Raw genomic sequence first — 26261 nt, 5'->3', positions numbered from 1 at the left:
GCCTCGGGAGGAAGAGCGCAAGCGGGTTAAGTAATCGCCAGCGCCTTGTGGTGAAACATAACGTCGGTGTAATTCTGGCTGAAGGAGCCTTGAGCTGGGTACCCGTCACCAGAGCTTACAGCGCGGAGACGGGAAGCGTCCGCCTTGGGCCCTTCGTTACGCCGCGGTACTGCTGCGCTCGGACGAGGAGTCCCGGTGCGGTGGGGCTGCGGGCAGGGACACATCTGCGGTTGTGGAATGCCATCGCTGCAAAGGGTGTCCGAGTCCCCCCAGAGACAGGAGCTTCACCGGATCTACACAAAAACACTTAACCAACATCAGAAGCAACCGAAGTCTGCTTTTTATGACATGTGTGGCCGTTTACATACCGAACCCCTAAGCAAAAAAACAAACTAGCATTCGTCGATACAAATTTGTTGAAACCGGACTCAAAAGCATACGCAGCGTAACGCACCTTAGATTAGCAGACTGCCAACTTGCGAACTCAGCGGGATGAGGATTGTTCTACCGGTTTGGAGTGCACTGTGAGGAAGCCCAATCCTTGCTAAGCTTCTGCTTTTACATGAGTAAACAGACTAGACTCCTCAGCCACAGATGTGGTGGAGCCACCACAGTATCTCTCTTACCTGCATACACGCTTCTACCTGCGGAAAATTCTTACGCCTCAGAGTAGGCATCCTAGCTCATCCTGTCTGCGCGAAGAAGGCTTTTGTGAACTTGCTCCCTCCCTTTTTATTTTTTTCTAAATAAAACATTAATCTCAGCGCTTAATATACTTTCAGGTAGAAAGTAGAAGAAAAGACTGTTACAAAAAAGTCTTCATGTAATGTATGTAAACAGTAACAAATAATGTAAACATCACATTTCCTCTCCTGAGATATTCACTCTTCATTTTTGTCTCTTCTTATTCACACATTCATTCACAATAATTCCATCTATTCATTCATCTATAATTCTCTAACTGCCCGGTAGGTTATCAAACATATTTGCTCTCATTGTAATTAATTAGGTAGATGCCCTACATGTCCTTAAAACCGGAAAGCGTAATAAAGCATTCATTTAGTCATTTTCATTATTCAGGATTTCACTGGATAATTGTTTTCATTGAAAACTGGATTCATCATAGAAATCCCAAATTATTAATTCCCTCTCCAATCAACTGCTGCAGAACAGCTAAGGATCTGTAACAAGGATTAACTTACAAATGAAGGCACTTGGACCTGTGGTGATCCTCAATCCCTTCAATGCCCTTCAACCCCAAAGTACATTTGAAAAATGTCAGCACATCCTTTTTCTTCTAAAAAATGATATAACTGCCCCAAATCCATATGATTTCCTCTGGCACCATGTGCATCAAAACATTTTTCTTCCAAAGTGGAGAACTTTCTTTGTTTCTGAATCTCAGCATGTCCTCCACCTTCCAAAGAAACATCTTCTCTGTGCCGAATGAGAATTCTTTTCCACGTTAATCTTCTTACTCTGAAAGCAAATAGAGAAATATGAATCTATCTATAAAATAAAGACTGTTTGAGAAAATACTATGAAATAGCTATTATCACAGAAGTCAATAAATTCCATTTGTACATATATCTTGACAGATAATGGTTCCCTAGCTGGTCATAGAAACACAGCTCACGTGCAAACACTACCATAAGCAGGAGCTTGTTTCTTTGTATCTCCTGAGGATCCAACAAAAACCTTAACCTTATTCCTCATGAAGTAATTCATGAAGATGAATTTTCATGAAGATGGTTTCAATTTCAGTGCTCACTTCTGCCTTGCCTGTGCTAAGAATTCTCATATTCTCGTACTCTCTTAGCTGTTATAACCAAATGACAATGTTCATTTTGTCTGCACCACGCAGAAGTTTAAATGATGGGAGCAGAATAAAACATGAATGTAAAGCAATATAACAGCATACATATATAACACAACTGGGGTACTGCAGTCCATTGCTATACTAGTGAAAGACAGAGGAAGATAAAACAGAAATAAACATGCACCATGCAGTACTAGTAGCTTTGCTGCAACCAACAGTACAGTGGATATTCAGAGTTGTAAATACATTATGATGAACACGAATACTTCACAGACCTTTACAGGTTGGAATGTGGTTGGATTTCCCACCTTCTGGCCACATACACAACATGAAAAATATAATAGTCTAACTATTAAAGGCATTTAAGCACAAAGAAAAACTAACCTTGACCAGAACTCTTCGCAGCTACTTTGTAGACCTTCTACACAAACAACACCTGGTTTCCCTGGCATGCAAAACCCTGACAGAGCGAGCTCCTTGGCCCAGTCAATAATATTCTTTCTTTTTTGCTTGTTGTAAATGTGGTGACTATAGATCCACAATCGAGTGAACATGTTGTCTTCTGACTGCATGGCATTCGATGTTGTCACTGAGGAAGACAAACGCTCTTTGTCAATGTAAGCAGCTGCATGGTCTTTAACCCATTCCCTTGCACTCAACATGCAAGGCTCACCACTGCAGTTTTGCATCAAATACATTTTTAGATCAGAGTTCAGGTGAATCTGCTGAGAGCGGCTTAATGCCGATGACCTAAAAAAAAAGAAAAATACAAATGCAGTTGTAATATGCTTACGATTTAGCATGTCTTTCAAACAGTTTTACTTCAAGCTGCCGAAAAAATCAGGCCATATTTAGATGGTAGGCACTTGCTATTGATATTTAAGTCAATTAATTATTAGCTAGATATTAGCTAGAAAAAGCTCTTAATTAGCATTTAATTGGTGTGCTAACTCTTGAGTTCACATATAGCACTACCAATTTGTAAATCAAAATCAAGGAAAAGGTATTTGAAAAGTAAGTATGGTGGCTGAACTAATTTCCTGTAATACTCAAGGCTACTTCTTTAAACAGAAATGTTCCAATAAAAAATAACAGAAGCCTGGGAGTAACAGCATTTTGACAAGGGAAGAATAAGACCATTGAGTAACTTTTCACTCCTTTACTTAGTGTTAAGCCTTGTCAAAACGGACAACAGTCTCCCTTCTTGAGCATCAGATCTATGAACAGTATCTACATGTAACCCCTCTGTACAGAAGATGGCACGCCTCCACACTTTTCCCATTTTTCTCACTTATTTGCTGAAGACACCAGAGAAATCATAACCTTGCAGATTTGTTTTTCTTCAACACTGTTGTCCATCTGGCTTAATTTGACAGTAAACTATCAAAAAAGGACTGCTTTTTCCTATTATAACAGTATTTATGTAGTACACCATAGCTTCTAAATGTTTTTATTAGCTGTACTTTTAATGCCATACCTCACAGTAATTTCTGGTAGAACAGTTGGATACTTGAATGGTAAAGCACAGGCCATAGAGAATTCCACCTAAAAACAAATGAGCAAATGTTCAGTTCGAGTAAGCCCTAAAATCCCACAAAAATAAGAATAAAAAAAATTAGAAAGGTGTTTATGATACCATAGAGGCATTGGTGACCTCTGGCTTTACATTCAGTACAAACTGAACTTTTGAAGATGGCATCTCTGCAGACTCGTTTTCAGCATAGTGTTTCAGTTCTGCTACAGCCAGCTGGTCAGTGACAACAAACTCTTCCTCATAAGGAAACATGCTAGAGAGTAAATCTAGTTCTGAAAGTTGTATCTCAGCTTCTTCTCGGTTACTCATTTCTGTTGTTCCCTAAGCAAAGAGGAAATCAGGGAAGAAAAACAGGGCTTGAATATGGGACAAAGTTCATTAACCACCCCCACGGAACTCACACGAGTCCCTCCTTGTTAACCAAGCCCATCAAAACCGAACTGGTATTCGTCGGGCAGTTGGGAGCACGAAGGTACTCTGTGACAGCCCACGAGGTTCCCATGGACCTGAGGCGGGACGGGATGCGGCTGGCGGTGGGTCACCAAACCAAGTTCTCTCTCACGGGGCCGCACACCCGGAGCGCGGCCGACCTCTGCTGCTCTTGCGGCCGCGGAGGTGGACGTCGGCGCGCCCGGGCAGCCTCCGCTCACCCGTGGGGAGCCTCCGCTCACCCGTAGGGCCCGGACCCCGGCCCCGGCCGGAGGCAGCTCCCCCTCCCCTCACCGGGGGCGGAGCGGGGAGGCGCCAGGTCCCCGCGCCTGCGCCGACACGTCCCCGTGCCCGTGCCCCTCAGCGCCCTTCCCCTCCGCCGTGCCCTCACGGCCCCACAATGCACCGCGCCGGAAGCGCGGATGGCAGCCGCGGGCCGTCGCCCAGCCGCCGGGGGATGAGGTGAAGTTGCCGGGCTGCTCCGAGAACGGAGCCATGCGCCGCCGAGCTGTGCGCCCCGCGGCAGCGGCAGGTGAGGGACGGAAGCACCCCGGTGCTGTCGTCGCGCTCCTACCGCCGCGGCCGTCCTCCTTCCCCCACCCCGGGACTCGCTCCTCCGGCGCTCCGCAGCCTCCGTTCCGGCCGGGACGGCTCGGCTTTCCCTATTGCCTGCGGCGCCTGTCAGTGAAGGCGCGGGAGGCGGGCGCGGGCCAATCGGAAGCAGGCGGGGCGGGGTGCGCGGCGGCGGGGCCGGGGAGCACGTGGGCGGCGCGGGACGGGGTGAGTGGGGCGGCCCGGGGCGGGGGGCGGCCGGGGGGCGAGACGCGCCGAGCCGAGCGCCCGGCCGGGCTGTGCCGAGCCCCGGGGCGCACCTGCTCCCTGCCGCTGCCCTCGGGACAGGGAGCGTCGGCTCCCCGCCGGCCACGGGTGTCCGGCGGAGCCTCTGGGGCCCGGCCGGCTGTCTGGGGCGGGCGCCCGCCGCGCCCCGGTGGTTTCGCAGGCGTGCCCGTGCGGGCATTTTTCCCGGGTCTCCGTGGGACGCAGGTGCGCTCTCGGCCGTTTGCGGACGGCTCTTTCTTACTTTAAAAAAAAAAAAGTAAATACAACGGTTGTTTCATTGCTTTAGCTGTTGGGCTCTGCAGCGCGTTTCCTCGCGTGGGCCGTTCCGTGAAAAAGGCTGGTGAAGAGCCTGTCAGACAAGTCTGTCCAGACACAGCGTGGGTTAAATTAACAGCTACGTGTGTTCGTGCTGCCCTGCTTTCCTGGCAGGAGCAAAGTCACTTTAATAAGGATTTTAACAGTTTAGAGTTGTTCATAAAATATTGTAGCTTTTTGTGGAAAAATGCGCTGTGGAGGGAGTTTGTTGGATGAACCGTCATTTCTTTTTGTGAACAGATTGAATGCTAAGTTGCAGAAGTTGGTAATTCCACTCTTAATGAAGTGGCTGCCTACCTGTCATTTAACGACTGGGTAATCTGTCCTAAAAGCATGCTTCAAAAAGGTTTTTCATACAAAAAGGTTTTTTGGCTGTGACAGCTGCAAGTGGGCAGCTGTTCTCTGTGGCTGGTGTGCTGCTGAGGACGAGCTGAGAAATGGTTTTGAAAGGACGAATGTTACACGTCAGGTTTAGCACTGTGCTAACATGTTTGTGCGGAGGATGGACAGCAGGGTTAGGCCAGTCTGCAAAGACTGCGTAAGACTGCAGAGACTTGATTTTGAACCCTTTCAGCTTGCACGTTTTCGTTGTACAGCATATGTCAATTTTTTTACTTTACCTGATCTTTTGTGCAATAAGGCACAGGGCCTTACAGGGGCTACAGGCTAGAAGCTAAAAATGTCCTACCATATGTGCAGTAGCCAACTTTCTGAAGGCAAGCACGTGGTTTAGGACTCTGTAGTGGTAGATCACCCTTGTCTAGAAGGGTTTACAGGCATACCAAATATCAGACCCTATCTGAATTATTTGCTTGGTATTTTGGGAAGTTGATGATAAATCTCCCCCAGTGAAGAAACTGAAAAATCGGAACTCCCATTGTCTGTATTTTTTCCAATATATTAGCATATTTGCATGTGTCAGACTTCATCAAAGATACAAAGAATTTGCAGTAAGGAAAACTGAAAAACTGTAATTGCAAAAAACTTGAAGATTTAAATGGGACAGAGACAATTCTTTTTCCAAAAAATCTCTGTGTTACTAGTTAGTACAAGTCCTAAAGTTTTATAGGATTTTTGATACTTCAGTTTCGCACCTTGTTCTTTTGTGCAACGCTTTTGATTTAAGATTTTAGATCATTTGGTTTTTATAATTCACACTGTGATCTTGCCTTTACAACAGTTACAATTGTTTCATGTTAATGTATAATTAATTTATTTTCTTTTGAAAATGTCAAATTAAAACAAGTTAATTCATCTCAAGGGACATCTCGGCCATGGAAATAATTCATTGTTTAGCAATGAAGAAGTAAAACCAAAACCTACTTTCTAATTTACTGTTTCTCTTTGCTAGGTCACTGTTGCATGTAAGAAAAATTAACAGACTACAAATATGGGAAAGAAACGCATCAAAGGCAAAACTGCACAGTCTGATGAGACTCTGGATATGGAGTATGTAGGTATGTGTCCTCAGAGAAGTCTGTGGTCCTAATGTTTGTTTTAACCTCACAGAGGCCTTGAAAATTCATTAATGTTAGAAGGCCTTTACACTAGTCACTGACTTTGAAGTCTCATTTACAAAGTGTGTGTTTGTATAATTGAAACTGAAGTCTACCAAGAAATATTAATGTTGCTACTTTTCTAAGTATGCTAGAAAATAATAATCCTGTCTTGAAAACCAGGATTATTTTCTGGTTTTCAGGAAACTCAGACACACAGTTCTTTACTGGTACACAGATCATGTTGAATCATATAAAATTCCTCAGAATAGGAAGGGTTAGTAGAGTCAGCTGCTAAGCTTGTCATGATAAGTTTAAGTAGCATTTTCCTAATGCAGATTTTGTTGCAGAAGGTTCTCACTCCAGCAAAAAAGATTGTGATTAAAATATTTCTGTGAAACCATTTGTCTTTACACTAGCAACTAACTTGATACCAGCCCTGGACACCTCAGCTCTCTAGTCATAGTGCTTTTCCCTTAAAACCTCTTTTTCTTCCTTGCCTTCGATTCCTTTAGAGAAAATCCCAAATTGTTAGTGTTATCATTCTAGCTGGATCTCACCCCTGTATTGAAATTTTGTTATCTTGTTTACCCTGGTTATTCTAGCTCTTGTGTTTCCTTGTGCTGCATAGCATTCTCTTCTACCACCTTGTCTACCAGGTCACAGATTCTGTCTTTCCCATCTTTTTTGTTGATCCTGAGTGGGGAAACAAGTTGAGCCATGCTAATTTAGCTGGAAGAAAGAGCACTTACAGTTTTAGCCGAGAGGCTCAGTGTGATGGCCTCTTTATCTTAAATCCAATTCTATTCTACTTTGGTTTCCTGCTTATCCTGGTCTTGTGGTAGCTTCTGTCTCCTATGGCTTTTTAGCTGCTTTTAGGGGTTTTGTTTGGATTTTTCTGGAGTCAAGATCAATATCTGCTATGACTGTTCCTCATCTTTCTCCAGCAAAAAAAATCAGTTATGGTGAAATTGCTGATGGCATCACACTTCTGTGGCTTAAAATAGGCTAGCTTACCCTGACAAAGTCCTGTAAAGCCACAGATGTAAACTAAGACTGATCATAGTGAATAATTCCACTGTATAGAAGCAACCAATATACAAAAAGTTTATTTAAAAACCAGTTTTGAAGTTGTAGATGAAGCTTATGTTTTTTAAAAAGGCTGAAATAATGCATCAAAATAGCCGTATTTGGCTCTCCTTCGCTAGCATTTGTACTGTGGTAAAATCCTATAATCTTGGACAGAAACAGAACTGTAGGTACAAAACTTTTGACCGGTTTCAGCTCATTCCAAGAAAAGTTTGCTATCTTGAGGCTGTAATCTAGCAATAGGGTCCTCAGCAAAGACAAATTCAGAGCTGTTATGCTATCTGAGCAGTAAAAATATCTCTGTAGCAAAGGACTTAAGGCAGTTGAATTATGTAAACAACTATATAATTCTTCTCAATAGTAGTTTCACAAAAATATAATTTTTTTTTTTAACATATTAAGTACATACAGTGTTCTTCTTTTAGCATGGGTTTGTTTACTCTGTGCTTTTTGACTTTTGAGGTAATTCTTTGTACTGTCAGATATTTGACCCTGTATTTGCAAATTTAGATGTTTGTAACTGCAAATAGTGAAGAACTGTAGGCTGCTGATGATAAATGTCTTGGAAACCTACACAGTTAAAAAAAAAAATTATGTTCCTCATTTTTTATTTGGAAGAACTTGAATCAGTTTGCGTATGCGTTGTCTGTCAATCGCAATTTCTCTGCACATGACTTAAGCTTAGAGGCAGCTTCTCTTTGCTCAAGTGTTGGTGTAACCAACAAACTTAAAAATTAAAAAAGAAATAAGACAAACTCCTGATAGTAGCTCATAGCAACAGATGCCTGTTCTCCGTGTAACAATTCTTAGCAGAGTTTGGTTAAATAGATAAGAGTTCACACCAGGCCCAGAAGGTGCAGCTCCAAGTAGGGTGTAGTATTGTAGTGCAAAGTGATAACGGTATAGGTAGGATGACTCTGCCATTCGTTTTTATCATAGTCTGCTGCATACTTTCACTGAGGCAGCTCAGCTGGAAGCGTAACCTCCATAATCTCCACTTTTATAGGCCAGCCAGGTGCTGCCTTGGTGACTGGGAACCGTGGCAGTGGGCTGTGGCTGCTCCCTGGGAGGTGTGGGAATCGTAACGCCACAATAATAGAAGCCCACAGCCTGGCACAGTAGGTAGGTTTGTATCCAAAGGTTTTGTCAACTCCTCTGACTAGATGTAGATTTGAGTGATACTTTGGGGTTTTTTGTTGTTTTTTTTCTTTTTTTTTAGTAATGCAGTAATTAAGGATGCAGCAACAATATCCCTGGATTGTGAATGGGGGTAACAAAGGGTTTCTTTCTGATATATGTGCTAAATTGTCAATGTTTCTTTGACTCTAGAAAGGCTATCCTAGCTTCTGGATTGCTGCCTGTGTCTCTGAAGCCTAGAGACATCTGCATTTGTTATGATACCTATATCCTTCTTGTGCTTTTTATTTTGTAGCACCTGTGTGCAAGCATATTCGTAAAGGACTGGAACAAGGTCATCTGAAAAAGGCACTGCTGAACGTGGAATGGCGTGTTTGTCAGGACTGCAAGGCAGACAATAAGACACAAGAGAAATCTGAGGAGGAGACTGATGAAAGCCCTTCAATATGGTTATGTCTAAAATGTGGCCACAGGGTATCTCTTGTTTTGTTGTTAATTTGTCTCAATATCTTTCAGTGCCTCATAATATAGTGGAACAAGAGAGCTTCTAATTAAACTCTTATCACTTTTTTATTTTAAAGGTGGTGCTACATAAATGATTTTGTGTATTTTAGTGTGATTAAAAAATGTCTGCTCTGAATTGCAGATGAAGTACTTAGAAGCTTGGCACAAAGGCATTTAGCATACTTAAGGCTAAAACACAATCTTGAGGACTTACTCTCCTAGAAAGTCCAAATTATTTTGCTAAGAAAATAAAAATTTCTGTTAATGTTCCTAATTCATGATTTTTACAGAAAGGTCTTACGGTCACGTTAGTTTATTAAACTTAGAACTCTGCATGGTGAAGAGGTTTTTGTTCTGTTTCGTTCTTCAAGCTGTTCAAACTGGAATTTGTAAATTAGATGTTCAGTCCCTGAGCAACTTTATGGTTATTCTGCACACAGTAAGTTACCTTTCTCTCTGCAGAAATAAGTGTCTTGAAATAGCGACCCATCTGTTTATCCTACTTAGTTAACATAATTAAACAGTTTTCATTTTAATACTTTGTTTATACTCTGACTTTATGTATGTTTCATTGATAGTCAACTGGATTTTGTGACCCTTCTGGTTATCAACTTTATAGGGCTGTGGCAGAAATTCTCAAGAACAGCACGCTTTAAAGCATTATGCAACGCCAAGATCAGATCCCCATTGTTTGGTTCTCAGTTTGGACAACTGGAGCGTGTGGTGAGTTTGTCAGGCAACAGTTATAAGATAGAGCTAGAGGGCAACAGAGGCTGGGATGTAATTTGTGTTTTCTTTTCTCTGTGAATTCTAGGATTTATCTCTAGATGTATATGACGCATTTCCACACACAAAAATCCCAGCAGTCTTTGCTGAGATTTGCTGAATAAGTATTACTTTCTTGTAATATTCGTAACTAGAAACTTTTCATAATTGAAGTTGAAGTTGACCAACTAGCAAATGCTGTTGACTTCATATTTTACTGCTTTTGCTTGGTCACAATACTGACACATGGAAACTAATGTTGATATGTAGCTCTAAATCTTAATTTTCAGCCTTAGGAGAAGCTCCTTTCTGATGCGCACACAGTGACAAATTTAATTATTTTTATTTTCTCAATAAATATGGCTTCTTAAAACTATAGGTATAGTTAAGAAGCACAGCTGTAGAATTACAAGATGCTACTGGATCAATCAATACAAATTCCATCTCCCTGGTTGTATTTCCTTCTCTTAAAAGGAATAGTGCATTACTATATAAGGAAGAACCTTAATTTTCTAAACTGTGTTCTACAGAAATACTGTGCCTGACTTAGAGTTTTAATTTTTCTTAGTAACCTTTTTTAAACTTATAAAATGAACATAATGACAAATAATATAACATTATCTCTTTATTTGGCCATATTTAGCACTTTTATGTGTAATGATCAGTATTTTTATTGAACTCTAGAATGGAAATGGACATTATTAATAACATGTATTACTAATGAAGTAGTAAACTTCTTTTTGTGAATTTAAATTTGTGTTAAAATTACGGTTTTGAAGTGAGTGCTTTACTTTTTCTGTTCTAAAACTTAAATAACTTTTAAATCTAAGTACTTGAGAATAAGAGGACATTCTCTAAGCAAGATGTTTTGTTTCCTTCTGGAATCTCTTGGTTGTACAAACTTGCACAAGAAATTATTCAGAGATTGATATATTGGGTATAAATTATTGTTACAAATCAAACCTACAGTCAAGAACTGTATTTCACAGTGGGCCTAGTACATAAAAGCAAAAGCAGGTTTGATCAGAATTTATTAATGCTATGAATGTATGAATAAATCTCTCTATGGTGTGCATGCATAAGTGGTTGAAATTGAATAGTACCTGTAAACAGTTGAAAGAAACATTTTGAACTTGGAGAAAGAGGAGAGTTCTAGTAATTCATTAAGTTCTGCTGGTTTGGGTTTACAACAAGTGCTATTGTATGCATTTTCAGTACTGGTATGACATAGCAGTTGGATATACTTAACGTTTTTCCCCCACTAGTCAAACAGCCATTGCTGAAAAACTTTTTCTAATCCCTTGATTTCTTGAAGGTTACCTACAAAATTTTTGAGGGATGAAAGGTTATGATGTTAAAATGGCCCATAGAAGTAACTCGTTTGTTATTCCAGGAGTGAGAATGACTATTTTTATAATTAACCAGACAGACAAAAAATACATACTTAGGGATCCAAAAGTCAAGCCAATTCTTTTAATGAGACATGAAGAAATGTGAAAATTGCAGCTAATTCCAGGGATGCTGGAAATTTAAGGAAGCACTTTGCTACAGGCTTCTGCTTCTTTTCATATCAGAAAATAGAGCCTGACTTACGGTAACTGTGAAATCTGCTAAATGCATTTGTGCCTAAGAGCTGTAATTGGTGTGTTTCAAAATGCAGAAGTATTCTCTTCAATACCTTTTGTTACCTCTTCAAAGAGCTGATTGGGCAGAACTACAAAATCAGTACATAGAACTCTCCTTCAGTTGTATGTGTTCTGGCAGAATTTTACTCTTACTTGAGCCCTTATCACTGCAGCTTCTCTCACAATTTTGTTTAAAAGAGATTAGTGGCCTAACCACATGCTTCTTTGCTCATAAAGAAACAAATATGTTTCTATCAGCAGCAGAAGAGCAAGTAAAAGTGTGCAGGATTAATGGAGGACACTGATTTATTTCTTATCCAATTTAAATATAATGAAGTACTTGCTTGGCTAGAATTCTCAGAATATTTTCCCATGCCATAACATTTGTAAGTAATTTTCTTTAGGGCCTTATATCTTAGTTTCTTGATTTTGGTAAATTTTTCCTGCATTTATTTTTCCTGCAACAAGATTTCTAAGCACATCTTTTAAGAGTCTGATTTATATTTGTAAATTGCAACCTCCATTCACCCAAATCATTTAGTAAAGATAATTTTTAAACTTCTTCTTTTCTTTATCAGGAATAGATTGAACTCTTCTTTAAGGCTTCTAAATCTTAAAATAAGACTTGTAGTTTTGTAACTTTGTGTAATGAATTGCATCAAACAAGCAAATAGTTTAGGATTTTTAAACAATAGGAAAAAAATTAATTGTTTTTCTTTGGGGGGGGGGGGGGGCGGAGGCAGGTGCTACATATGCGATAATGAAGTTCCATATAGCACTTCAACCCGATTGGGCCAGATTGTGGATTATGTTAGAAAACAAGTTTGTATTGACTCATCATGTACAGGTAAGTAATTATAGTATACATACCATAATACAGAAAATCCTTTAAATTTAGGAGACAGTACTGTAAATTTAGAAGGCACACTAAATTAGATTTAACTTTTGGAGCACCTAATGGTAAAGTAAAAAGCTGATTTCCTCCCTTTTTTTTTTTTTTTTTTTTCCCCTCCCCTTTGTCAGAATTCTGATAGCAGAAGTAATGTCCTAGCCCATGGACCTAATTGGACCAGGATTTTGCTCAGTGTCCTCTAAACTTTTACAGACCAGAAATACAGAAATAAGAGGGAAAAAAAATACAATTTTAATGTGACTGGTTTTTTTTAAATGTGACTTTCAGTTGTTCTGTGAGTAAGGAATTGACTTTCAGTACTTAGAAGTGCTGTGTTTAGTCATCGGTATTGCTCAGTCTGTCTTGGTCTGAAGGAGAATTGTCACTGCTTAAGGATCATTTGATTGATTTTTTTTTTTTTAAAGTATTTTTGTAGGTATTTGTCAATGTATCAGCTGGAATGACTAAGTCTCCAGCTGTTGCAGCACATTTCCTAATGGAAGGAGTATACAAGAAGATTTGTCTGCTGGGTCTGTATATTTAGTATAGGTAGTTGCAGTGCATTCAGAACTCTCTAAAATAGCGTGTTCAGCCTGCAGTCTATCTGCAAAACATGGTTGTTTAAAAGGAAACAAACCCAGCAAACCCCCCTGTTTCCACAATGGCAAAACTGTTTTTATACAAGGCATTTCGACTGGAAAACTTGGAATAATTTGCATATCAAAATAAATGCTGTAACTCATAGCTATAAAAAATGCCAACACCATCCTACACCTGGGTGAAATCATAGCCTCCTTGGGAAATAGATCATAACCATCCAGCAATGCCAAGGGCCTGTCTCTGAATATTTGTTCAGGAAGCAGCTGAGGTTTTCCCACAGGAACCAGCATCTTTGAGTGGTTTTGGTTAGTCTTTCCCAGATATGTAGTTTCTCTACATCCGATATTTGAATTTCATACTGGTTGCCAAAATCTTCTTCTCAGGTTTGAACTGGAAAACAGATGAATACCTGGGTGCGGTTTTCTGTTTCAGGTGTTCCATCTGTTGTCCATCCATCTGTTTCTTGTCCACCTGCAAAGATTGTGTTGTCTGTTTTCCTTGCTTCCTCTGAGCTGGTGTTACTTTATTCTAAAGTTAACCTTGGCTCACAGCCCTCTTTATCAGAAATCTAATCAATAGTAGACTGCCAAACTGGCAGAACCAGTGTTGGTGTTAACCAGTGTGGGTGTTATTCTGAAAATTACCTGGAATTCCCTTACAGTTTTATTAAACAGGTCATCGAAAGTTTGAGCTATACACCAAAGTAATTTTGGGGAAGATGTCTTTAATGTGTCTTGAAGAATATAAACCTTCCAGTTTCATCTGTTTAGGTTCATGAAATGAACATGAGAATGCTTTGACAGTGGGAGGCCTATGCATTTCACTTCAGACAATAGTGCCATGTCAAAAGGGATATTATCTCAGATGCCCTCTTGTTGTATAAAGTCCTAACATAGGTGATTTTGCAACAGGAATGAAATTTCAGATAACACATGCAGAGTTTCAGAGGTTGTTAGCATGAATGGCTTGTGGGCCAATTGGCATGTTTAACTTGTGTGCTGATCTGAAATGGCATTTCAGGGGTTTCTTGATTATTTTGTTGGTGGTGGTGGTTTGTTTTGTTTATTTTTTAACTCCTGTTACCTGGACAGTTTAAGAACCTAAACTGGTAGTGTTACATTTATACAATTACAGAACTAATTATCATATGTTTAAGTTTTAAACATTGTAGATTACTGCTGCCTATAATAACTTTCCTATCCCATTTCCTGTTACTGGGTTAATATGTGTATTTTTTTATCATTTCAGTAGAAAAACAAGAAGAGAACAAAGAATTTGAAAATAAAAAAGTAGAGAAAGACAGCAAAAATGAGCAAGAAAAGGAAGTCTCACTTAAAGAAGAGAATTCTCATCCAAGTACTAACTCGGAAGTGACTGTGAAAGGACTTAGTAACTTGGGGAATACATGTTTCTTTAATGCAGTGATGCAGGTATGGTAGTTATTGCTGCTCTTAAAAAAAACTTTGAGTAACAAAAAACCCCAACAAACGACTCCACAAAAACCCCGCCCCCAGTATTTTACAATGACCCAATTAGAATGTTATTTTTATCTGCCAAGAATGATGGGTTCTTTCTAAAAATAGTGTGTTGGCCCAGAGAAATATGAAGAAATGGAGCTGCAGGTTCAGACATGCTCTAAGGGAAAATATAACAAACTGCCTTGTCTTTGAGGGACAGTGTCTTTCACTGATGTAGATTAAGCATGCCAACTTCCTAATTTAGTAAAAAAAAATGAAATAGTCTGGCACATCACCCTTGCTGACCTCTTGAAATATAAGAGATTAATACCCAAAGACTGTGGGTGTTTACTGAAACAAAAATGTCTCTGTCAGCAACAGGAAATCAAATAAAAGTAAATTATTAACAGGATGAGCATATTGCATTGCCAACTTGTGTGTCTTGCTTGGCTAAGAGGTGTTTGGATAGAATAAACTTGTTCTTTCATGTGTATTAAAACTCGCATGTAATCTTGTGCTCTTTGGCTCTTGATACCGAAGCTTTACTCGAACAAAATTCCTACTGTATTTGCAGGTTTTAGTAAACTTTGATTTTCATTTTTTTTTTAACATGTTTTAAACTAAGCAAATATGCTTGATTTTAGAAACAGACACTAGTAAACAGACTGCCAAAAGATCACTCTGTAGAATAGTACATTTAGGATTTCTGCAATCTAAAGTAATACATAGAGAGGACGCTTGGAAGTCATGTTCGCTGTATGGAATGCACCTTTAAATGTTAACTCTGTTAGAATTTCCAGAGTGGTAGTTACCATTCTAGTTCTGTGTTTGGGAAAAATAAATTGCTGCTAGTCTGGTTGCTACAAATTCCATGACCAGTGGAACTCACCTGCCCTTCTTCTTGTTCCCCAGTTACCAATCTTTTTCTTTCTTTTCTGTTCTACAGAATTTATCACAAACTCCAGTCTTGAGGGAGCTGCTTAAAGAAGCTAAAATGCCTGGCACAACAGTTAAGATCGAATCACCTGAGTTATCCATGGTATGTATGCTTTGACCTTCATAAAGTTTCTCCCTGCCCTTCCAATCTGTTAAAGAAACTAGCAATATTCATCTCTGAATTTTAAAGCTGTTTCAGCTAAACACTAACAAGATTAAGATGTAAAATCAGTGGGAACTTCACCATAAAGCTACTTCTGAAGTCAACAGAGGTCTTTCTTTCAAAGTAAAAGAGCAGTGATTCAATAGTCTTAACTATTAGTTGTCATCAAAGGAGTATTTACATTATGAATAAGTTATTTAAAGGATGAAAATGTGTAACTTTTGCTATGGTCTCACTTGTCTAAATGCAAAATAGGAAACTAGAGCATGTCTGCAGCACTAACTTAAATAACGCACCTGTCATTATAGTTAGGGATTTGGATGGGAAAGAAGGGTTGTGCATTTTAAGAAATTGTATTTTTTTTTTCTAATAAAAGCAAGAAATGCAGAGTTGCAACTAAGTAATAAATAATTAATGATTCTTAGCCCAATGTTTTGGCATCATCTCATGAGAAACCATGTGTTGATTGTTTTTGTCAGGTTAACTTACTGCCATTTTGGAATTTTGTGTATTTTATAATAATGTTTTCAAGAACTGAAGTGTTTTAGATAAGGAAAAACTTACTCCAGAATGTCTGTCACCAAATTAAGGCAAAACAACTTTGTTGCTTTTGTTTAAAACAGGAACCTCAGCTGATAAAACTAGATCAACCAGGTCCTTTGACATTAGCCATGTATCAGTTCCTGACAGAAATGCAGGAGACAAAAAAAGGGGTAGTCACTCCTAAGGAACTTTTTGCTCAGGTTTGTAAAAAGTGAGTATCTGTACAATTGCATGTCATAGTGAGTATGAAAAAAGTTTTAGTTGTTTAAAAAGAAGGTCAGTTTTCTCCCTTTTTTTTTCTTGAGCTCACATCACAGCATATAAAATTTGTGTAATACTTAACAAATTTTGAAAGAAGAGGATAAAGAGCAAAATATAAATTAATAGAGGTAAAATTAAAGATACTCAGTGACGTTCTGATTAGCTAGCTTCATATTTTTAGAAAATACCATCTTAGAGACTTGTTGCTTTTATATACATACTTGCTTGAGATTTTGTGTTTTTGTGTCTGGTATGAATTGTTTTTACTTTGTCTATCTCCAAGTTCAGTTATACTTTACAATTATTGTCTCATTTAACAGAGCAATACGATTTAAAGGTTATCAGCAGCAAGACAGTCATGAATTGCTTCGTTACTTACTTGATGGAATGAGAGCAGAAGAAATCCAAGTGAGTGCTAATTTCATAGTTGCACATACCTTTCTGCTACATGCCCCAGACCAAGACTTTCTCCTCTGCTGAGGGGAGAAAGATCGTTCTTTCTGAGATAAGTCAACCCCTGTAGAGTGGTTTGTGCTGCCCATAGCACGCACTTGAAGCAGATTAGCAACAAAGCTATAAAACTGGGCAGCCTCTAAGCAGTGGGGTTGTGAAGAAGCAACCACAGGCATTACTGTTTTCATTTAACAAAACTGTTCAAAGAGAGAAGTAAGTTTGTGGCCTATGTGTCTTATATATATTGCACACATTGTTTAGGTTTCTAAGGTAATAATATTTTCTGCCTTTTTGGAAAGCAGCGTACTGGTAATTCTTTATGCTTTTCTAGTAAAATTAAGTAGAAGGATTCAATTTTGCTTGCTCTAAATGTTTTCAGTTAATTCAACACTTTGAATATAAATGTCTGTTGTCCTTCAGAAATAGATTGACTTGTTCAAAACTTCCACAGAAAAAGTGGGTTTGGAGTATGTGTAGTCACCCTAAAGATTGTCGTTTTGTCTTAATTTCTGAAATGCCTGAAAGTTCACTTGCAGAAATTCCTTTTTTTCATTTTTCTTCTTTTTTTTCCAGTTTTAATTTGGGGAAGTATTTCATCCTTAGACTGATTTTTCATACATACTAATTGCAACATTACATTTGCGAGCTTGTTTCTTGGTTGATTATTTTTTTAATATCCGTAGGAACTACTTTGTATCTCTACAGGTGTTTGTGTTGTTTGTATTGATTCTCTTAATTGGTGAAGATTAAACTTTTTCCTCCATTTGAAACATTTTGTAAAATGAACTAGTTAACTGAATTAGTTTAGGAAATTTTACAGTGTGTATTTGTTTTGAAAATTCCAGCAAGTAAGTGTTGGAATACTGAAGGCAATGACTGACTCTAACAAACAAAATGAAGAAGAACTTAAAAAGAAAATTAAAGGTAAAATACATGTTACTGATGTTGTGATAATTTAAAATCTTCTGTTTCATTGAAGTACACAAAGTAATAGTATCAATTAAAAGATACATGTTTTAAGTGTACAACTTTATGCCATCTGTTGAATATGTGTGTATCTAGAATATAAGGCTCAATGGGTTAGTCTGTTTATTTAAATGTCTTACTGAACTTGGTGGCATTTCCTTCTTAACAGTGAAAGAAGGGGTTGATTCTCTAGACATTATACATTAAAATATGTTCGGGTAGTGTTTAATCATTCAAATATTATGTAAGAAATTAAAATATTAGCACATGAATGTAATGATTTATTCAGTCCTAATAGTCCATTGTTACTTAACAGTGGTATAAAAAAACCCAAACAGTGAACAAAAGAATTTTTAAAGTTTTCAACATGACTTAGGTTAGAAGATGAAGAACAAGTTTAAATTCAGACCATGTGCTACACTGAAAGTATAACTTGAGGAAATTGGTTTTGTTTGTAGGCCATCTATAAAAGTTGGTGCTTGTTTTTTAGCTTCAGACAGTTGTTTAAGTCCTGAGAGAAAACAGGAACTCTTACTGGATGCAGTACTTCTGAGAAAATAGGGAAATGCATTTGAGAAAATAGGTAAAGGTGTTGGTTCAGTCAAGCTGTCTTCTGCAAATGTGTTTTTGTCCCCATTCCTTTGATATACAAACAAATCTTAATTTAAGAATCTTGCTGTACTTCCTGAGGAAACCACAACAGGCCAACACATTACATCATACATCTTGCATACTGTATTCTCTTTTTTTAATTTGGTATGCCATAACTAAATTGGTTGCCAGTATATTATATATAATATTATTAACTTTACTATATACTTTGTCAATTCTCAGAATATGAAAAGAAAAAGGGAATACAAAGCGTTGTAGATCGAATCTTTGGTGGAGAATTAACCAGTACAATTATGTGTGAGGAATGCAGAACTGTAAGTAAACTACCTGCTTTGAATAGCCTAGAGTATAATTTTATGTAATCTGCAGGAGAACCCCAAAGTAACTATATGGAGACATAAGTGAAACTGGAGAGGTTTGCTTCAGTTAATATACTTCTAAGAGTTGACTGGCTGTATACTTCTCAAAGAGGGCCATGGTTTGGCTGGAATCTTTCTTCCCGTATGTTATAAAGTTAATCTTTCAGTTCCTTTCAGAAGCCTTCCAGAAAAAGAGGTCAGCAACAGCAAGCTGCCTCTGCCAGAGGAATTCACTCTCAGATTCCTAGTAAACACCTTCCAGTGCTACAAATTGTAGAGTGAATGAATTGTTCTGCTACCAGCAGTGTGCTGCTGAGGGTCCTTTCCTTTTTCATCAGATGATTAGGTTAGAAGATGAAGAGCAAGTTTAAATTCAGACCATGTGCTACACTGAAAATATAACTTGAGGAAATTGGTTTTGTTTGTAGGGCACCTGTACAAAGTTGGTGCTTGTTTTTTAGCTTCAGACAGTTGTTTAAGTCCTGAGAGAAAACAGGAACTATTACTGGATGCAGTACTTTCCCTTTCCCACACTGCAATGACCGTGGGATTGCCAGGAGAATAGTTAAGCAAGAAGGCACTATTGGGATAATGCATCTTGAGAATGAAGTAATTAAGGGTATTAGTGAGTGGGCTAGATGAATCTCCTGACTGATTGCAGATGTCAATCTTATAGGCCCTAAGTTGGGTTCTCACATTCTGGGCCACTAGAAAACTGTAATTTGTAAATTATTTCTGTGGTAATATGACTGCTAGATTTTGGTCAGGGATAGCTGTTTGTGAAGGTAGATTATCTGTAGTTTACGTTTGTATGAACAAGTGAAAGCATGCACTGAATGCAAACAAGGCTACATACAAATAAACCTATTGATAGCAAGCCAGCCACTTCCAAAGAAAATTAAATTGGTCTCTTGAATATTCATTTAAAGGTATCCTTGGTCCACGAGTCTTTCCTTGATTTGTCACTTCCTGTACTAGATGATCAGGTAAGAAATTGTACATGCTTGCTTTTTGGCTTAGTTTTTGTTTGCTTATATGAAAACACCTTTATTATATAATCACTAGGGAATGGATTTATGCATCCTTCTAAATGTCTCTTTTGAAAGTTAAAATTATAAATTCGCCCAGAAAGATAGAGAATAAGATTTTCATGAGAGTCATTCCTGTAAGTTGTGGCTCATAAATTGTCTCTGGAAAATTACTGGTAGTCTGTTGGTGATCTTCCTGCTTTGTCAGTTAATGTTTCCAATGTAGAGATTGGCTTAGGGAATAATCTAGTATGTTCCAGTGTTGTCTCACTACTGGAGAAGACTGAGTTGCAAAGAGCAATGTTTCCCAATTCATCTTCACTGTTGTAAAACTGAACTAAATTGCGTGACAGTGATGGGTGTCTAGTGGTTGCTAGAATGCTTTATTATTTTTTTTTTTACTTTTTTCATCCATTTTTCTGCATTGAGTGCAAGAATACTTCTCATAATATTCAGGTTATTGAATAAAGTTAAGAAACGGTAGGATAGTGTGTGAATACTTATTTGATCAATATTAATTTATTTGATCGATCCCTAGACACTCAAAATACTTTATTTGCTTTGTGTTTCATATTGATAGTCCGCATATGTAATATTTCAGTTTTGTTACATAGCACTGCACACACAAAAGCTATTGAGTAAATATGGAAATGAAAACCCCTCAGCCAAAGGGATCATGTGTCTCCTGCAGCAAACAAATTTCATTTTAGCAGAAGCAAACAAATTCTGTGGCAGGCAGTTCAACTGAAAATGTCTCCACTTGTGTAAAATGTTACTCTTCAGTGCATTTAATGAGATTTACATCTGTTAGAGCCAAAGGTAATGTTGCCCCTTTACAGGTTCAGAATTTGGCCCTTGATAGTCTTCCTTTTTCATACTGTTTCTTTTTGCAAGTGATTGTTTCATGTGGACTCCCTCTGGAGTGAGACACCTCTTTTGTAAACTTTAGGGTGGCATAAATGAGTTAGTTGTATGTTACAGTTACTAGAATGTTATATCCTGAGCTGAAAACTCACATAACGTTTCATCCCTGCAGTTTTCTCTGGAATACTATTTTGTTACTCAGGACAGTAACATCTCTACTTCTGTAGTTGTTTTGTGGCTTTTTGTTTTTTGCAGAAAGTAAAAATCACAAATGAGAGAAACATTAAAAAAAACAAAGAAAAGGAATCTGAAGATGAAGAGGACAAAAACAATGACTGTTATCTTAAGCAGAGAGATGAGCCCCCTGGTACAAGTAAGCACCTTCAGAAAAAAGCAAAGAAACAGGCCAAAAAACAAGCCAAGGTTGGTTTTGCTAAGTATTTCACTATTATTACTGAAGTGCTTGCAACTTCTGGTAAAACAAATTCTTTCTGCTTCCTCGGTTTAGATGAAGGAGGAGACGGCTCAAAATTTCTCCTCACTCAAATGCACAACTGAAAAGACCTATTTTATCTGCGTCTTTGCTATTAAGATGTTACATGTTCTGTTAAGAGTTGCTGTGCTAGGAATAAGATAATATCCAGAGGAATGTGGAATTTTTGTTGCCTGTCTGAAGTAGTATTAATTTGTATCAGGCAGCTGTTCTCCAGTCATTGATTGCAAGAATATTTGCAAAACTTTAGAATACGGACATAAGAAAGTATGAGGAGGATACAAAGGAAATTGTTAGTTGTATTTTGAAGATACTGTGTTACAAGGAGCAGTGGGAACTATATCTGAGTGAGGATAAACTCAGTATTGGTTGAATTGTGATCACCTCTGATCATCAAATCATAGATTTTGCTCCCCCCTCCCACCCTTTGCATCTATGGCATGCTACAAAAATTTTGATAAAGTAATTGTAAGAATTGCTAAATATCATGTAAACTTGCTCTGGTTTTTCTATTTTTGTATATTATGTATTCCAATTTGCAGAGCCAGCGCCGCCAGCAAAAACTTCAAGGAAAGGTGCTTCGCTTAACAGATATCTGTGCAACTGAACAATCAGAAAAAGACATCGAGTATAACCAAGAATCAGAGGCAGAAATTAACTCTGAAGCTCCTGATAGGAAGAGAGAAGAGGAATCATCAAATGATGGCAGAGATCACTGCTTAACTCAAAAAGACTTGAGGGTACAGGGAAGTAGTACAGAAGTTCAGAGCATGCATGAAAATACAGGAAAGCCAGAACAAGAGTGTGTAGAAAGTGAGACTCTCATGGATCTCCCTATGGAAGGATTAGATTCTCCTATGAAGTTTGTCAATGGCCCTGACAACCTATCTTTGAAAGTTGAGGATGATGAAAATAAAGATGAGGAAGAGCTTGCTACTGACTTTTCAGAACTACACTTGGGTGCCAATGATGAATCTGATACAAGTACCTTAGATGACCTTCAAACTCTTCCTGTCAAGACATGTGAAGTATCAACTGAAGATCCAGAAACAGCATTTTGTACTCTTGCAAACAGGGAAGGTCTGAACCTCGAAGAAGGTTCAATCCATCACTGTTTGTATCAATTTACCCGTAATGAAAAGCTTACTGAGACCAATAAACTACTCTGTGATGTATGTACACAAAGACATTATGGACCAAAGAAGAACATAAAAAGTATGACAAATTACCTTTTAAAAGAAAACTTTAAATATGTCCCTATCTGCTGCTTGGGTGGGTAAGGGGGGGAATGTCCCTAAAGTGGTATTTGTATAACTTTAACTTGGATCAGTTGAACTAGTATTCAGTGGGTAGGTTGTGAGAACCTCTTTCACGCAGATTAATACAAGTAAGTTCTTAACTGAGCAGCATAGTAGGCTCACACGGTTGGGTACAAATACTGCAGGACTGAAGAAGAAGAGTGAGCAAAGATGAGTGGGTTTGTGTGTGGAGGGAGGGAAAGGGCATTTCAGTCTAAAATTTCATTATGTGGATGATTGTAGAGAGTAGCTGTTTAGCAGATGACTTCTGTTCTTTCCTCAGATGTGAAAATTCTGCTATGACTGTCATAGGGAAATCATGTTGGTGTTTGCTGAAAAGGCCAATAAAAGCTGCGTGCAATTTCTGATTGTGAGAGTTGTAGAGAACTAGCACTACTTGTGCTGACACTGCTGAGACATGGTGTGAGCAGTTACTTTTGTGATACAGGATCTGCAAGATGGCAGCTGTTGTACAGTTCATCATTTAATGTGATGTTACAAAGGGGAATGTTCAGTTTCTCAGTTGTAGTAGATGACATTCTAGCAGTGTAAATAGTGCAAATTAAAGAAATTCGTCCTGTAACATTTGTTTAGATGTTAATCATTGGTGTTTTCTCTTTTCTGCAGGTGAAAAGAAGTATGTTTATACTAATGCCAAAAAGCAGATGTTAATCTCTCTTGCTCCTCCAATTTTAACTCTTCACTTAAAGAGGTTTCAACAGGTAAGTACCAGGCCGATATTGCAAAAATGTGTATGTATATAGTATCAGTTTAATATGTATGTATGCACATAGTACTAGCTTAATTTAGAACTAACATTAGCATATTTTCATTTCCTGTAAGCCTGTTTTGTTTTGTTTTGTTTTTCCCAAGGTTTGGAAGGCATTGGTGCACAGTGTTGGGTTTTGTGGTCTTTGAGGAGTTGGAGTGTGTTTTCCTGAAAGAATATTCCATTAGTTATCTGGAAGACACTGTTCCTTGAGCTTATTTGCTATACATTCCCTCGTTATTGTTATCGCTTAGTGTATTCAGCAGTATCTTGGCATTGTTTCCTGCTACTACAGCAGTTCGTGGACTCTTACATTTCAGTACAGATAGAATAGGGTCCCTTACTAAATGAATGTAACAAATAGGTCAGTAGAATTGGAAAAGAGAGGATTCCAAGCCTTACTGGGGGGGTGGGTGTGGGGAAAGGGATGAATGGAAAGCAATGCAACTTAAGTCTTATTTATAGACACCAAAGTAAAGTGGCTTACCTTTTTTCCAAGTTGTAGGAAAAATTTTAATTTAGGGCTTTAGCTTTTCAAGAAGGAAAGAGGAAAGGAATCGGGATGGGAGACGGTATTGCCTCTTCTAAATTTAAAGCTGTTCTGTATTTTTGTCAAAATACTTGAAAGATAAGGGAGGTGGCTCTAAGTAGATGAAAAACAATTTCACAGAGAAAATGGAAATGTGTAGCCTATTCCAAGAGACAGTAACGTGATTAAGAAAATAACATTTGTCATCATCTCCTTCTGTTTTTCCAGTTTGATACTGGGAGATTATTTGAGTAAGGGGGGAGTAACATCAGTTCTGATGATATAAAATTAGATCCTCAGGCATATTACAGTATCTGAGAAGCAAGAGATATCCTTGTAGTTATATAAGTACATTAGAGCTGGTTCTTTTTCCACTTCTGCTACCATTAAGTTACCATAAGAACAAGTTGAAGAGCTGTCTTAACTTGTGCTCCAGTGCTGCACATGAGGGCAAGGAGGTAATGCTGGAAAACCTTGGGCATTGGAGGGGGGCAGGGGGGGGAGTTGCTTTTTTCTAATTTTGTGTCATGTAAAACTAATTTTGTATTGTTGAAACTTTAACCTGAAACATGCAGTAACTAAGCATGCTTTTAATATGCTACATTTTAACATTATGGGGTTTTCCTCTACTTTGTCTCTTTAAGGCTGGTTTTAATCTACGGAAGGTTAACAGACATATCAAGTTTCCAGAAGTGATAGACTTGGCTCCTTTCTGTACAGCTAAATGTAAAGTAAGTAGAAAAACAGATTCTCCTTTCCTATGTCTAATGTGCTTTCACAATTAAGCTGCTCAGCAGAATCTTTGTAGAACACTTGTCAAACTTCAGTTATTTTGTGTGCTAATACAGGATAACTCGCAAGTGCAACATGTAGTTGAGTCAGTGTACTTCCACTGTTCATAGCTGTAGTGCTTGCATGAATCTGTAATGACCAGCTTCCCTTTCATCAGCAAACAAAGCAAAGCGAAGAGTTTACATTCTAGCCTTGTTTAAAACCCCATACCTGAATACCTAAATTTTTGCTTTTATAGAATGTGGCTGAAGGGAATACAGAAGTACTGTACTCTCTCTATGGAGTTGTTGAACATAGTGGAACAATGAGGTCTGGGCACTACACTGCTTATGCTAAAATGAGAAGCATGAACAACCATCTCTCTGATCTTGTCCTTCGAGGACAATCTCCTCAAGGTAAATAAGAAATATTTTACAAGTTATTTCTTACTGTAGAACAGTAACAGGATTGATTGCTTCAGTTCTTTGTAATAACTTTTACTCCTAAATTCTTCTTTTCACAGCTTTAGAAACTGAACCAGTAAACGGGCAGTGGTTCCACATCAGTGATACCCATGTACAAGCTGTGTCTGCATCAAAAGTGCTGAGCTCGCAAGCCTATCTCCTGTTCTATGAGCGACTGCTGTAACTCATCTGAGAAGCCTTCTTTTATGTGCAGCCATCTTCAAGTGGTCTGAAAGAAAGCAAAGACTCACAAATTATGTTGTTAAATGTTGGAGCTACTGTATACAACTGCAGGAATATACTTTATGCTTCTTAAGACACACTGACAAATGGTTAACTTATACTTTTTCCAGTGTTTTCACTAAATAAAAGATTGGGGGTTTTTTGGTTTGTTTTTTTGTTGGGTTGTTTTTTGTTTTTTTTTCAAAATTACAGCTTTGAGCTTCTCTTGAGTAATTTGCGTGTTGGCCCAGACAAGCAACCACTACTTTTAGTTTCCTGCAAGTGCTACACATCTTAGCAGCTCTTTTGCTCTAAAAGGACCAGCTCTGATTTTGAACTATAGTTATCTTGGCTATCATCTGTTCCATGTGTATTTTAGGACAGGGTTCCAAGCATAAGAAGCTGTTTCTTCCTACACATCTTAGAGGTGAGACAAATTCAGCATCAGCTCTCTTTCCACTGTTGGTTTATGTCCAATAGAGGAGCCCTCAGTCTGCAGACTCTCTAGGAATTTTGCATGGGAGCCTTACATGGGTATTTTGGCAAGGCTGAGCAGTCAGCTTGCTCTCCCTTTCACTACAGGCACCCCAGCATAGTTTTTTCTGCACTAGAGGGGCAAGAAAACGAGTCCCACAATGACTTGTAACTTTCAAGTTCTCCTCTCCAGAGGCTAGGCTTCACATGGTGTTTCATACAAATAAAATCTTGGCTCCTCCATGCTACAGCAGCAGCTGCTTACATTCAGTGCATTTTTCACAACAACCTTACTAAGAAAATGGGCAGTCTTATGTGTTCTTGTTACCCTTCCTTACAGTCATCAGCAGTAGCACTTGTGCAGCTGACTATATCAGTATGCCAATCCTTCTGAAAACTTGCTGAGTTTATTTTTCAGCCACACCAGCAACTGACTATAAAGTGAGCATTAGTGTAGCTGTTGTATGGCAGCCTTATTTAGGCATAAGATAGTTCCCAACTTGATTTAGCCTTCCACTCCCTTTTGGCTGCGAAATAGAGTAGCACTGGCAAGT

At 38.5% G+C, this 26261-nt stretch overlaps 2 protein-coding genes across 8 annotated transcripts; one reads left to right on the top strand and one right to left on the bottom strand.

Moving 5' to 3' along the window:
* Positions 1–59: 59 nt before the first annotated feature.
* Positions 60–4433, bottom strand: RWDD2B (RWD domain containing 2B). 4 transcript variants are annotated; one of them, XM_075033870.1, is made up of 5 exons: positions 4357–4433; positions 3456–3674; positions 3297–3364; positions 2204–2569; positions 60–1479 (listed from the first exon to the last, which is right to left on the bottom strand). In XM_075033870.1, exons 2-5 carry the CDS (start codon positions 3660–3662, stop codon positions 1242–1244), a joined length of 879 nt encoding a protein of 292 aa, XP_074889971.1. In that variant the 5' UTR covers positions 3663–3674; positions 4357–4433; the 3' UTR covers positions 60–1241. The 4 variants fall into 4 exon arrangements, with proteins under 4 accessions (XP_074889971.1, XP_074889972.1, XP_074889974.1 ...); XM_075033871.1 differs by lacking the exon at positions 4357–4433 and adding an exon at positions 4077–4163; XM_075033873.1 differs by lacking the exon at positions 4357–4433 and having other exon boundaries at positions 2204–2408; positions 2493–2569; positions 3456–4061.
* Positions 4186–25401, top strand: USP16 (ubiquitin specific peptidase 16). Of its 4 annotated transcripts, none has more exons than XM_075033868.1 (18): positions 4186–4314; positions 6289–6394; positions 8955–9133; positions 9783–9886; positions 12297–12400; positions 14297–14475; positions 15449–15541; positions 16225–16355; positions 16726–16813; positions 17704–17782; positions 18659–18750; positions 19725–19781; positions 20943–21110; positions 21723–22395; positions 23106–23200; positions 24421–24507; positions 24807–24963; positions 25071–25401. In XM_075033868.1, the coding sequence occupies exons 2-18, from the start codon at positions 6328–6330 to the stop codon at positions 25193–25195; spliced, it is 2478 nt and encodes an 825-aa protein (XP_074889969.1). In that variant the 5' UTR covers positions 4186–4314; positions 6289–6327; the 3' UTR covers positions 25196–25401. The 4 variants fall into 4 exon arrangements, with proteins under 4 accessions (XP_074889969.1, XP_074889966.1, XP_074889967.1 ...); XM_075033865.1 differs by having other exon boundaries at positions 14294–14475; XM_075033866.1 differs by lacking the exon at positions 4186–4314 and adding an exon at positions 4515–4562 and having other exon boundaries at positions 14294–14475.
* Positions 25402–26261: the final 860 nt, after the last annotated feature.

The sequence above is a fragment of the Buteo buteo genome, chromosome 8 (genome assembly GCF_964188355.1).
Source record: "Buteo buteo chromosome 8, bButBut1.hap1.1, whole genome shotgun sequence".
NCBI lineage: Eukaryota > Metazoa > Chordata > Aves > Accipitriformes > Accipitridae > Buteo > Buteo buteo.
Note: the sequence above shows the minus strand (reverse complement) of the source record. Positions and strands in the feature narration are given on the sequence as shown.

What these genes read in the sequence shown, in the direction of transcription:
- RWDD2B (XM_075033870.1), bottom strand. Translation starts at nt 3,662, where the DNA reads ATGAGTAACCGAGAAGAAGCTGAGATACAACTTTCAGAACTAGATTTA. An exon ending in AGGTCACCAATGCCTCTATG is followed by an intron (nt 3,365 to 3,455) that starts GTATCATAAACA and finishes ATTTGTTTTTAG; the next exon opens with GTGGAATTCTCTATGGCCTG. An exon ending in CTACCAGAAATTACTGTGAG is followed by an intron (nt 2,570 to 3,296) that starts GTATGGCATTAA and finishes CTTTTTTTTTAG; the next exon opens with GTCATCGGCATTAAGCCGCT.
- USP16 (XM_075033865.1), top strand. Translation starts at nt 6,328, where the DNA reads ATGGGAAAGAAACGCATCAAAGGCAAAACTGCACAGTCTGATGAGACT. An exon ending in ACTTAAAAAGAAAATTAAAG is followed by an intron (nt 17,783 to 18,658) that starts GTAAAATACATG and finishes GTCAATTCTCAG; the next exon opens with AATATGAAAAGAAAAAGGGA. An exon ending in AGGCCAAAAAACAAGCCAAG is followed by an intron (nt 21,111 to 21,722) that starts GTTGGTTTTGCT and finishes TCCAATTTGCAG; the next exon opens with AGCCAGCGCCGCCAGCAAAA.